The sequence below is a fragment of the Orycteropus afer genome, unplaced genomic scaffold, assembly GCF_000298275.1.
Source record: "Orycteropus afer afer isolate SDZICR_OR568_19922 unplaced genomic scaffold, OryAfe1.0 scaffold00206, whole genome shotgun sequence".
NCBI classification, from domain to species: domain Eukaryota; kingdom Metazoa; phylum Chordata; class Mammalia; order Tubulidentata; family Orycteropodidae; genus Orycteropus; species Orycteropus afer.
Window position 1 is genome coordinate 147581 of NW_006921793.1, and position 14109 is coordinate 161689.

Consider the following 14109-nt stretch of genomic DNA (forward strand, 5'->3'; position numbering starts at 1 on the left):
CATAGTGACCCCTCCTTGGGTTTCCGAGGCAGTTATCACTATGGAAGTAGGATTGCCCAACCTTCCTTCCGAGGAGTGGCTGGTGGGTTTGAACCTTAGGCATGCTCTAGGAACATGGAACTTTAAAGCAAGTAACTTTCCTGTGATTTCCCATATTGAAATAGTCATGTCTCACTTAATGTTATTTTTCAAAACTCACTTATATCAAAGTTTGTCATTGTATTGAACATGTTAAAATACTATTTGGTCATCCATAGTTTGGGTTATTAAATATACATCTGTTTAATAAAATTTTACAGGCATACCTCATTTTATTGCACCCCATTTAATTGCATTTCACAGATACTTCGTTTTTTACAAATTGGAGGTTTGGGGCAACCCTGCATCAAGTAAGTCTATCAGTGCCATTTTTCCAGCAGTGTGTGCTCACTTCATGTCTCTGTGTCGCATTTTGTTTATTCTCACACTATCTGAAACTCTCTTGTGATGCTATTGGACAGTTAATAGACTACCCAAACCCACTGCCACTGAATCGATCCTGACACATAGTGACTCCCATTGGGTTTCTGAGGAGATAAATCTTTATGGAAGTAGATTGCCTCATCTTTTTTTCATGGAGCACCTGGTGGGTTTGAACCACCAACCTTCTGGTTAGCAGTCAAATAAATGCCTTAGACACTTCGCCACCAGAGTTCCTTGAATAGACTATAGTAAAGTGTAAACCTAAGTAGTACATGCACTGATAAACTAAAAAATTTGAGTGACTCACTAAATTGTGATATTCACAATTAAAATTTAAATAAGGTATTAATGTTTACAAAGCACTTCCATGTTCCTAATCATATGTGATCCCTCTAATTCCCTGTGAATTTAGTACCAAAAAGAAAAAAGTTGCTGTCCAACTGTTGCAGTAGTGTGGAACCAAACCCTCAATATCTCTGAGATATTCCTGTATTTCCTTTAAATAATAAAGCAATTTACCACACTTTTTGTATGAACCTTTTGTACATTTATTAGAGTACATGTAATTCTGTAATCACTTGTTACAGGTTTTAACTGACTGAGAATCTGATCATGCTGCTTAAAAACAGTAACTTTCTACCCACTCTATTATTTCTCAGAACAGGAAAATATCGTACATGATCAAAGAATGTGACAGTGGCTCATATACTAGGCTGCTCTATTTATGAGGAAACATCCTAATGTTGCAATCTCACTCTTATGCTTCTTCAATGTCTAGATGTCCTCCATACCAAAGTATTATGGAACTTCTTTCCCACCTCCTTTCTCCCTACCTCCCCTGTCTTACCTCAGATCTATGTCTTTCCTTCATCCATAGGGAACCCATGTTTGGCAGCTGATCTTCCTTGTATGATATAATTAGATTTTGTTTTCTCATATATTTTCACTTAGATGAATCTTTGTGTTTGTTGAGAAGTTGTTTCATCTATATTATCACTTGGTTTTTGGTGGGAAATTTATTATAAATAAATAGGCTGATTATTAGCTATAATGGCTACAGTGCCTAGAAGATAATTTTGCTTTTAAGTTTTAATAAGACCTCACCACTGTACTTGGGGGGTGGGGGAATCCTTCAGGAACCTTCAAATAAACTTCCTTTCACATATTTTCCCCCAATTGCCTTCACTCAAAGTGTTTATTAAGTGATTTGCTAGAAAAAATATAGCCTTTAGTTTCCAGCTAAGAAATTTCAGCAGTTATCTTTCTCAGCTCAAAAGCTGTAGGACACACTCACAGGAAAGAACAAGATATCAGAGCATTTGGTGTAAGCAGAGACTCTCAAGGAGGGCAATAGACGAAGATGGAGACTGTTCATTTACCTTTGTTTTGACACCAAGTGTCCTAAAGCCTGGAAGCTTAGAGTCCTGGCATGTGAAACCAGCAGATGAGAACAGAGAGTGGTCAACGTTGTCACTTGTTGAACCTGAGGCACCAAAGTTGACCTCTTAACACTGAGGCTATGCTGGTCACCATCTACCTGCTTCACTTTGCTTGGATTATTTGGATGCCTCTGGAGCCACAGGAATTGAGGAAATGGGCAAACAGCCTCTGAGCAGGGAGCAGGGAAAATCTGGCAGGGTCCTTCCAATGAGGAAACCAACCACCAAGGTCTATGCTTTGCCACCATCGAAAAAAAAAAGAGGTTACTTTTCTACCACCACTCCAGCCATACTGTTGGTGGAGAAGACATAGGAGAACAGGGAGGAGGGGAGAGTCTTTACAACATCTTGTGGGCCATCATGGAATTCAAGTTTCTTCTTTTTTTGTCAGGAGCTTTGGTGGCAAAGTGCCTAAGGCATTTGACTGTTAACCAGAAGCTTGGCGATTCAAACCCACCAGCCACTCCGTGGAATAAAGATGAGGCAATCTACTTCCACAAAGATTTGCCACCTTAGAAAACCAATGGAGGTCACTATGAGTCATAATCAACTCGATGATAGTGGGTGGGTCTTCTCTGTCAAGGAGCCCTGGTGGCTCAGTCGTTAAGCAATTGGCTGCTAACTGAAAGGTTGATGTTTGGAAACTACCAGCCACTCCATGAGAGAAAGATGAGGCAGTCCATCCTTAAAGATTTACAGCCTTGGAAACTATGAGCTAGTTCTACTCTGTCCTATAGAGTTGCTGTGAGTCATAATCAGTTCAATGGCAACAAGTATTTCTTCTGTCATAGATGGAGAAAGACCCCCAGAGGGCATTCAGGCAGATCTTGGGGGATGTGTGTGTGTGTGTGTGTGTGTGTGTTTGTATGTGTTGACTCTAGTGTCTTAGAGACTCAAATAGGCCCTGGAGTCAATAAGCAAAAAATCCACAGGCATTTGTACAGTGTACAGCTTAAAACTAATTATACCCTTCCATTTCAAACAGTGATGCCACTCAACCTCAAATGATAATATTATCATCAAGTTGTATCCATTTTTTATTTTCCACCTATAGGTCTCAACTAGGCCAATAGGGGAGAATCTTGTGACAAAAGAATAAAGGCAGTGGCCAACGATTAAGTCTTGATGCTTTACAAAAATGTATTCCAAAAATACATCTATGCCACAATAACACAGTTATTCCAAATAGATTTTCTCAGGATTCCTTCATAATTTCCAGTCCTTTGTTCAAAAAGGAACCCCCCAAAATTGCACATGTGAGAACCTGCCACACATTTGTCAATTAAGCCTACTTTACAGATGCATCTTCCTATCCTAACAAAATCAGTATTAACTCTACAAAAATCAGTAACATCCTTCCAGTCTTGGAAATAAGCACAATCTCTGTATATCACTTCTATGTAATCTGTGTTGTTCAAAAATATTTTGGCTTTGATTTTACTCCAAACATATTCATGCTTCTAATTGAACTAAGAATAGTGATTGATGATACTTTATTTCCAGCAGTGTTTTTACAATCATTGACTTTGTATTATTTTTCATGGATATTCATTACAATTACTTTCATTAGCATCAAACCATTTTTTAAGAATGTAAATATACATATGGTATCTAAGGGTTGTTGTTTTAGGTGTTCTAAGTGCTCAGATCCTTTTCTCTAATGTCTTAGCTCTAAGTATGACAGACAGTAATAATATCACTAAGTGCATTTTAGAAATACATTTTAGAAGGCATAAATATGAAAGTATTCTCTAAAGCAATGGCAGAACATGTCTTCAGGTACTAAACAAATATGGCTTCATAAGATTTGCATATCATAAAATAAGTGAACTTTAAATCTGTGAGTTACCCAAACAATCAAGGCCTTCTCCTCATTTTACAGCTAAGGAAACTGAACCCTAAGGTCACCCAACTAGTTAGAGACAGTGTCATGTCTGGAATGTACAACCTCCAGGGAATTTCTGTCATTTCCAGTTGGAGACAGCTTTCTGGAGAAGAAATGTTTTCTCATTCAAATTATTCACCACAAGTGTTAGACTACTAATTGTCTTAATTCATTAGTAAATCTGAAGTTAATACAAAACTAGTTATGGGGTTCACTACTATTCATAAGGTTTTCAGTTGCTAATTTTTTCAGAAGTAGATGGCACTGTCCTTCTTTCCAGTCTGTCTTAGTCTGTGGAAAATAGAACATTTTCATATATATATATATATATATATATATATATATATATATATATATATATATAACAAAACATTTCAGCATTTTTTACAAGTACAATTCAGTGACATTTACATTCACCATGTTTTGTAACCATCACTACTCTCCACTTCCAATTTTTTTCAACACCCTTGACAGAAATTCACTACCTCTTAAGCAATAACTCCTCATTTTCCCTCCCTCACCCCTGGTAAACAACAAGAAGCATTGGTTTCTGTACATTTGCTTGTTGTAGATATTTCATATATGTGGTATCATACAATATTTGTCCTTTCGTCTGACTTTTTTACTCAACATAATGTTTTCAAAGTTCACCCATGTGGTTACCATCTATCAGAACTTCTTTTTAGGACTAATATTGCATTGTATGTATATGTGTGTGTATATATATATATATATACCACATTTTATCTATCCATTCATCTGCTGAGGGATATTTAAGTTCTTTCCATCTTTTGACTATGATGACTAGTACTGTAATGAATGTTGGTGTACAAGAACATCAGTTTGCAAGCATTTGTTTGTGTTCCTGCTTTCAATTCTCTTGGATATAAACTAGGAGTGAAATTGCTAGGTCATATGTTAATTCTATGTTTAACTTGTTGAGGAATTACCAAGCTGTTTTCCACCAGCAATGGATGTGGGTTCTAATTTTTCCATAAAAGAACATTTTTTTCAAAAGACTTAATGATTATGTGAATACAAAGTCTTAACTGGTTACCAATAATCCACTAGCTTTAGATTGACGTTTTCTTGTACATTAATTCCAGCTTTAATGACTCTCTTGACTATTGTTTTTTACCTCTAATGTTACGCTTTTCTATTTTTATAAAGTTCTGCAGAACCTCCTTGGAAACATAGATATTCTATCATCCCAGGGACCTAGATGGACAAATTCTTCTCTAAGGACTTTTATTAGAATACTCTGTATCTAAGTTAAAAAGCAACATCATAATTACCTGTAGTTAGGCTGGCCTTACTGCCTACAGAATCCTAATAGAAGTTCTCCTCTGTTTTTGGAGGAAGTGAGAGGGTTTCTATTTATTTTGCAGCATCTCTTCAAAGCTATGACAGTTTTGCTTTGAAAGTGTTCCTGACCCAGAGCCTAAAGCTCATTTTCCTTTATGGTTATGTCTAGTATGCAGTATTTTGCCTTATCATTGGTGTTTCCTTAAAAATAATCAGAGTAATGAGCAGTTATGTATTATTCATCCCAAGTATACAAATCATGCACTTAGCTGGGGCTCCTTTTTTTTTTCTAGGGCTTGCACTCGACAGCGCATGCTGAGCGGATCATTTGAGGGGCAACCAGCAAAGGAAAGGTCAATTCTCAGTGTGCAGCATCATATCCGCCAGGAGCGCAGGTAAACAGACCAGGGAGACAAGGCTTCAGAGAAATCTAGGAAAGTAATTCTCCAGGAAGTGCTCACTGTACACAGTCAAAGCTGTCAGCCCAGGTTAGCAGATAGGTAGCATGAAGAACTAAGTTGTATTTGCTGGTGGTAAAATATTGAAACTCATAATCAGATTCAAATGGAACAGTCTTTACTTATAAAACTTGTTCTTTAGTATTGCCAAGTTCTGACTTTTAAGATCAGAAGAAATGTATCTGAATTTTGTTAGATGAACTCAAGACACTTGAATAGACTATGAGCTTTTGCTGTAGACGAAGAAATCAGCATTGTGGATGCATTATCAGAAAAATTGCTTTATTTTATTTTTATAATGGTCATTGCTGAAAAGTAAAAATTTGCTCTGGAGATTTGTTTACCAGTTGGTTATGATTGCTTTAGGTCATTAAGACATGGTTCTAACAGCCAGAGGATCAGCAGGGGGAAATCTCTTGAAACACTGACTCAAGATGTAAGTTATAAGTAATGCTTTGGATTTTGGAAACATGATCATGAAAATGTATTTAAATAACTGCTTAGACCATTCCAGTTCCTGAATCTTTGTATCACATGGCCACATCTCCTTAAGACTCCATTCCAGAAGGAGTCAGGAAACTCCTGGTTAAATGGACAGATACAGAAAGTGTCTGTCAACTGTAGAACAATCTACATTTCATGCAAAGCAGTATCTTATTTAAAATAATAACACATAAGTGACATATCAGGTGGGTTTGACTGAAACAAAAGATATTTTAAAGTATACCATAGGAATGATTGGCATAATTAACTTTGAATATTGACTAAATTCTAAATATTCTAGGATTACTATCCAGTTTCTATAATTTCATGGCTTTGCATACTAGAAAATAAATTTATCTCTAGAAGGATTTATTATTATTATTATTATTAAAGACTGTATTTTATTTCCCAAAAATGTCTTTGCTTTTAGACTCTATGTTATTTATTTATTCATTCACTGACTCAATGAATACATATCAAGTGTGGATTGTGCACTAGGTCCTGTTCTCAATGATATATAGCCATGAGGAAGCAAGACAACACCTCTGCCCTCACGTAGCTTACGTTCTAGTGAAGAAGGCAGACAATAAGTAAACAAAAATAAATAATGTAATTTCTGGGAATGTTTTTATTTTCCATCATCTCTTCATTGCTGTGACAGATTTGCTTTGTACTATAAAGGAGAATAAAATAAAAAAATCAAAGGTGGAGATTTTGGGGTATCAAATTTTAGATAGATTAATCAATATAGATCCCTCTACATTATCCCAGAAATCCAAATGAACCAAATGAGCAAACTATATGGAAATACAGGGAACAATCTTAAACTCACTCCTTGCAAGAAGTTCTTACTTAGTCCTAGTTATTATTTGGAGGTCTTGGAAATCAAAATTTTAACCTAAGGGTTAGTCTAACCATGCTGATATTACTAGAAGAGAGATGGAAAGTACAAATTAAATAAGTGAGGCCCCAATTACAACATACATCTTAAATTAAATCTGGATAAGTTGGCTAAGAAAGTAGAGTTTTGAATGTTCGGAGCCCAGGATAGCTCATGAGGAAGTAGGCCAAGGAAAAGCAAGTTAGCAAAGGCTTAAAGATTTTTGTTTTTCACCAATTACCTTATTTCTTAAGAGTTTCTGGAGTTTTTAGCATACTGCATCTGCTTTCAATTGTAGAAATTTCTATTTTAGTCAAGGTAAACTGTGGATCTATTCTCCTTACTAAGTGTTTCAGGCAAAATTGAGAACTAGAAGAAGTTGGTAGTGAGAAAACTTGAGATCACCATTACCCAATTTGCATAGTTTTAATTGGTACAAATATCTAATACTGCCAGAATTTTTAATAGCCAGAACTCTATCCATTTGGCTACCATATTGTCAATATTGCATTGTAATCAGATCCAACACAGGATTTATGCTTGTAATTTGGGAGCCTATGAAATTTCATGGAGAAAATTTCTAGTAAAAATCCAGAGAAGGAACATTCATTCAAAATGTGTTCCTTCAATGCACTATCTGCTTAAGAATCAAATTACAACATAGCTTTGAAAACACATGCATGTTTCAAAGCCATATTGTACCCCCACGTACAATCAAAGAATCTATTTGAAGTCTAATTGAAGGGATTTAAAAAATAAAGAAAGAAATAAGATTAGCCATTATTTGATAGTTTTTGAAGCTAGATTATGGGCAGATAGGGGTTCATTGCACTAGTCTTTATTTCTGTTTCTATTTGAAATATTTTATTAAAAAATAAAGATCTATTTGAAGTCTCAATTCCAGAGCCTTGCTTCTTCTTCTAAGACCTCTCATAATATTTTCCATGTAGATGTACCAGGAAAAAAAAAAAAAAAAGTCATGTCCCATCTTCTCTGTAGCAAAATGTCATGGAGTTCTCCTAAGTTAATAAGAAATTTCTCACGATTCATTTTCCCCATAAGAGAATAAAATTTAATTAGAAGAGTTCATCTTTTTTCACTTATTCCAACCTATAGAAGGTAAAGATAATTAAAGCTAAGGAATAAGTTCTATAAAAATCTATCAAGTTTTTGAATAATAGCTCCCTATCTCCCACAGAGTGAAAGCTAAACTTTTTATAATGACCTCCCAAGTCCTACATAGTCCCTTCCCCACCAGCACCGCTGCTTCTCTAGCCTCATCTTCTGCTACTCTGTTCCTTGTTCATTTGGCTCTACCCACACTGGCACCCTTGCTATTCTGCATTTATATGGACCAAGCCTGCTCCCACCTTGAGAGGAACACATTTCTACAATAATCCAGTGGCCTGCAGCCTTTCCTCTTTCAAGTCTTTGCTCCAATATTGTTCCTGTTGTTGGGTGCCATTGAGCAATGCTGACGCAAGTAGAACTTCCCCACAGGGTTTTCTTGGCTGTAATCTTTACAGGAGCCAGTCTCCACATCTTTCTTCCACTAGCAACTCTAGGTCTTTTCCCCAAACTGCCAACCTTCCACTTAGCTGCCAGTTGCTTAATCTTTGAGCTCCAAGGGCTCCTTCTTCACTCAAATAGCATCAACATATTGAGATTCCCTGACCTGTCTGTCTAAAATTGGAGCCTTCTGGAACACCCATCTTATCCATCTTGGCTGCCTTTATTTTTGAGCAAAGCACTAAACATCTTCTAACATACTTATTTTGATTTACTTTTTATCTGCTAGAAAATTAGATCCATGAGAGCAGGGATTTTTGCAACTGTTCTTCCTTGTTGCATGGTCCTCAACACCAGAACCAAAACCACATCAAACTCACTGCCATAAAGTCAATTCTGACTCATAGTGACCCACTTTGCATTTCCAAAGTGGTAAATCTTTACGGAAGTAGATTGCCAGTATTCCTCAGCACCAGAACAGTGTCTGGCATATAGTAAGTTCTCAATAAAAGTGTTAAAAATACTCTTGCTGACCATAGTTTGTTATTGGTTATGAGAGGTGCAAGGCAGGGTAAGGGAGAGTCATTGCTTAGGGGACACAGAGTTTTTGCTAATGATGATAGAATCATTTGGAAAAGGATAGTGGTGATGGCCGCACAACATGATGAATGTAAACAATGTCACTGACTTGTACATGCAAAAAAATATTGAATAAGCAAATGTTTTGTTTTATATATTTTTATCACAAAAAAGAAATATTCTTCCTAAGGTGACTGTGGTCATTAAAATCTGCATAAAATAAAGGTAGTGATTTTAATTTTTTAAAATGATAAATAGTCTTCTTTGGTCTTAAAACCAAAAAACAAACAAACAAAAAACCTCCCATTTTAATATGCCTCCCCCCTGTAAATGTGTTTCTAGCATTCCAATACAGTGAGATATCGAAATGCACAAAGAGAAGACAGTGAAATAAAGATGATACAGGAAAAAAAGGAACAAGCAGAAATGAAAAGGTACAGTGGCACAATGTTTCATGGCTCTCACTTTAGAATAGCAAACTTTAGGGTAGCCTTACTCTTCTACGTATTTCCTTCTCTTCTCCCCACCCAAGGAAAGTGCAAGAAGAGGAACTGAGAGAGAACCACCCATACTTTGATAAGCCACTTTTCATCGTTGGCCGAGAGCACAGGTTCAGAAACTTTTGCCGGGTGGTGGTCCGAGCACGCTTCAATGCGTAAGTGTACTTAATTTCAGCCAGGTGTTTAGCCTGAATTGTACAAACAGCAGGGAGGGTTGTCATAAGAAGAAGGAACGTGTAATCCTAATGGGGTCACAAAATAAACTGTAGGCTAATTAATCATGCTGCTCCTCTTGGCGGAGCTGCTGACCAGGTGGAAAACAAACAGAGGTTGCAATTAGTTAACATTTATAGAAAAGTCTCATTTGTAAAGATCTTAGCTATTTTATCTGTTCATTTTATTAGTTGGACCCCTACATATTCATCAATGTTATTAATTTCACATTTTATATTGGAAAAACTGAAACAAAGGTAGACCAAATGACCTGGCAAAGGTCAATGCTCACTTGACGTTTAGATGTGGAGTTTCTTAATAGTCAAACTACCCCAATAGTCTATTGTAGTGTAATGTCAAGGAGAAAAAAAGCATTTTCAATTTTCATGGAAAGGAAATCTACTGGCCACTGTCTCTATTCCTATTCCTACGAACAAGAAAGGGATGTATAAGAAGCGACCAGTATGGTAAAGTTTGAGGACCCTGTATTTGGAGTCCTTAGGGGTACAAACAACTAATGCCCTCAGCTGCTAACCAAAGATTGGAAGTTCAAGTCCATCCAGGGGAAGCTCAGAAGAAAAGTCTGGCAGTGTATTTCTGAAAAATGATTTCCAGTCATTGAAAACCCTATGGAGCACAGTTCTACTCTGGCACTCATGGGACGGCCAGGAGTTGGATCAAATTGACAGAAGCTCATTCACTGGTTAAATCAAGTTTATCAGGCAAACATACGATGGATGAAATGGAATTTTACTCAAGCATAACTTTAGGTAAATACCCTGCAGTCATTAAGAATCCTGAAGGGAGTATAAAAACTTTCCATTAGTTAGTTGGACCTCAAATTGATCTCTTTTCATATAATTAATATTATATGATAATCACTGTCATCACTCTTCAGGCCTAGAAGAGACCTGCACGGATCATTTGGTATCATTTGTAGACCTCCTCCTCCTCCTCCAACAGAGGATAAAACATTTAGGTCTATGGAGATTAAAGGCTTTGCTCAAGGACACCAGCTAGCACACGGCTCTCTTAGGACTTCCAGTCTATTGTTTTTTCTGCTGTTCTAGAAAGACTCACAATTTACAGCACCTGGTAATCATTAAAAACTTCCTTGAGCTTTCACAGCTTAGTAGAGGCAGAAGCTGGCAGTTTGGAAGTTGGGTTTTTCATCTTGAATTATTCTGTTGTCTGCCTTCATTTTAACATATAATTGCTAATTCTCCACTTCATTTTATGTGGTGGAATTCTTCTTTTGTCAGTAATGCAGCGTACAGTGAATGCAAATGGAAAAGGCTTTGTTGTCATTGAGAGGACACTCACAAGGATTGTCAGAAGCTCCACTGAAGATTGGTCATGGGCTTCTTTAAAGTCATAAGTCCCCATGCTAACAAAGTCTATATGAATTATTCCACAAGACTGCAGTTAAATACATAGTGAAGAACTCGATTTAATTTATGGAGTATTTAATTAAATAATTATGAAGAACGTCCTTGAGCTAATAAAGTGAAGATTTTAGATGAAAGTCAAAACATAATTTTGTAATAGTCATGTCAGAAATTATTCATTGGTGTTACAAATTTTAAAATCAGGTATTTTGAGGAATATAAACATTATTTTTATAAGAATCAAAGGCAAACTCTTGATTTCTCCTTGAATTTATATTCTCTGCCTTCCACATACAGTTAAAGTAACAGGCCATTTATGGAGGACATGAAGGAGATTTTAGGCTGTTGAGGTATAAATACTATGCTCCTAAGCTGTATTGCAGAATACCTGTGTGTTCTCTCTTACAGATCTAAAACAGATCCTGTCACAGGAGCTGTGAAGAATACAAAGTACCATCAACTTTAGTAAGCATTGTAAACTTAATTTTCTGTGCCCTTTAAGTTTTGTCTGGTACTTTATGGTGTAAAAACTTCTCTTGGTTTTCTTACTGTATACTACAATGAAATAGGTGGTTGGGGTTTGTGTCATGTTCATATTAATTCTCACAGATACCAGCATCACTACTTTCAGCAGCTTTTTCTAGGTATATGTCTTTCTCACTTTTGTTTGGTCTTTGGCAGTGATTTGCTGGGATTGGTTACTTACCTAGACTGGGTCATGATCATTGTAACCATCTGCTCCTGTATTTCCATGATGTTTGAATCCCCTTTCCGAAGAGTCATGCACACACCTACTTTGCAGGTATAGCTGCTAAATCTCAGCTCACAGCTAAGAAGGAAAACAATAACCTACAATTTTTCCATTCATTCTGATCAAACTGACTTTGGTCCTTTTTCAGATTGCTGAGTATGTGTTTGTGATATTCATGAGCTTTGAGCTTAATCTGAAGATTATGGCAGATGGCTTATTTTTCACTCCAACTGCTGTCATCAGGGACTTTGGTGGTGTAATGGACATATTTATATACCTTGTAAGTCTTCACTTTTTCTCTCAATGTAAAATATAATCATTTTGTAAAATCTTTTGCATTTCAAAGGAAGCCATTTGGCACTAGAGTGAGATATGTGGGTCATAGACATTTAGATTCTGAGATCTCAAACAGAATAGTCAGTTAGATGCGCACTGCCCAAGGCATGTGACTGCTAACCTGAAGGCTGGCAGTTCAAACCCACCAGCCACTCCTCCAAAGGAAAATGGGGCAATCTACTTCCGTAGTGATACTGCCTCAGAAACCCAAGAAGGGGTCACTGTGCGTTGAAATTGACTCGGCAGCAGTGAGTAAATAAGTAAGAGACGTGAAATCTAAATAAAAAGTTTTATAAATATCCATGTTGTTGTTAGGTGCTGTCCAGCCGGTTCTGACTCACAGCGACCCCTATATACAACAGAATGAAACATTGTCTGGTCCTATGCCTTCCTCACAATCATTGCCATGCTTGAGCTCATTGTTGTAGCCACTGTGCCAATTCATCTTGTTGAGGGTCTTCCTCATTTCTCACCAACCCTCTACTTTACCAAGCAAATATCCATGGATAGTTATATTGCTCAAATACATCGGCCACAATGTTATGTAAGAATGAGATAGAAACTAGTAAGGTCTAAAATACTGAATCTAGCTTGCAACCCCCAATTCCTATAGCTTCTAGTCTAAAAGAAAAAAAAATGACATATCATATTATCATCATGTAATTGATTAAAGAACTCTTCATTGTAGTATGCAGGTGTGGTCGAGTCTCATAGAGTCCTCACGTGACAGAGTAGAAGTGCCTCAGAGGATTGTCTTAGCTGTAATCTTTATGGGAGAGATCATCAGGTCTTTCTCCTGGAGCCACTGGGTGGGTTTGAACCGTCTGCCTTTCTGTTAGTAATCCAGTGAATAACTGTTGTGCTACCAGGGCTCCTCCTTTATTGTTAAAAGCAAACTAAAGTTACTCCAATTGGATCTCCCTCCTGCTTTCTACAATGAACAAAATACATGGCTCTTAACATTCAACTGCTCATTTAAACCAAATTGTGAGATTATAGGAAGGGACTTAGAGAAATGTGATTTTTTTTTTTTTTTTCTGCATGGCCAAGAAAGCAGCAAGTCAATGTATCTTCAGACACAATAGGAAAATTTGTGATCATTAACATGTAGCAGATTGCAGATCTTTAATAAAATGGTATCAACTCACTCATATGAAATAGCTAGAATAGGCAAATGCATAGAAACCAAAGCCTATTAATGGCTGCCAGGAGTGAGAGGGAGAGGGCAAAGGGCTGTCTTGTTCAGGAAGCAGTGCATTTCTGTTTATGGTAATGGAATTTTGTCAGTGATATTGGTGATGGTTGCATGGCAGGATTTTTGTTTGCTGCCATTGAGTCAGCACCAACAAATAACAACCCCATGTATGGCAGAATGAAACACCGCCCAATCCTGCTCCAGTCTCACTATCCTTGCTATACCTGAGCCCTTCATTGCAGCCACTGTGTCAATCCATCTCATTGAGGGCCATCCCCTTTTTCATTGACCTTCCACTTTACCAAGTATGACATCCTTCTCCAGGGCATGGTCCCTTCTGACAACATGACCAAAGTAGGTGAGACGAAGTCTGGCCATTCTCGCTTCCAAGGAGATTCTGGCTGCACTTCTTCCAGGACAAATTTGTTAGTTCTTATAGCAGTCCATGGTACTTGTAGTATTCTTCACCAACACCACAACTCAAAAGCATCAACTCTTCTTCAGTCTGCCTTATTCATTGTCCAGCTTTCACATGTATATGAGGCAATTGAAAATACCATGGCTTGGGTTAGGTGCACCTTAGTCTTCAAAGAGACATCTTTGCTTTTCAGCACTTTATAGAGGTCTTTTGCAGCAGATTTGCCCAGTGCAATATGTTGTCTGATTTCTTGAGTGTTGCTTCCATTGGTGTGATGGTGGAGCCAAGTAATATGAAATCACTGACAA

At 37.1% G+C, this 14109-nt stretch overlaps 1 protein-coding gene across 1 annotated transcript in view; it reads left to right on the forward strand.

Annotated features, from left to right (window-relative positions):
• NALCN (sodium leak channel, non-selective) overlaps positions 1–14109 on the forward strand; it is a gene marked incomplete at its 5' end in the record, with an annotated part of 145472 nt that overhangs the window by 60986 nt on the left and 70377 nt on the right. The window contains 7 exon segments of the mRNA XM_042781961.1: positions 5385–5486; positions 5916–5985; positions 9343–9434; positions 9533–9655; positions 11510–11566; positions 11783–11903; positions 12001–12132. Coding sequence (XP_042637895.1) covers positions 5385–5486; positions 5916–5985; positions 9343–9434; positions 9533–9655; positions 11510–11566; positions 11783–11903; positions 12001–12132 — 697 coding nt within the window.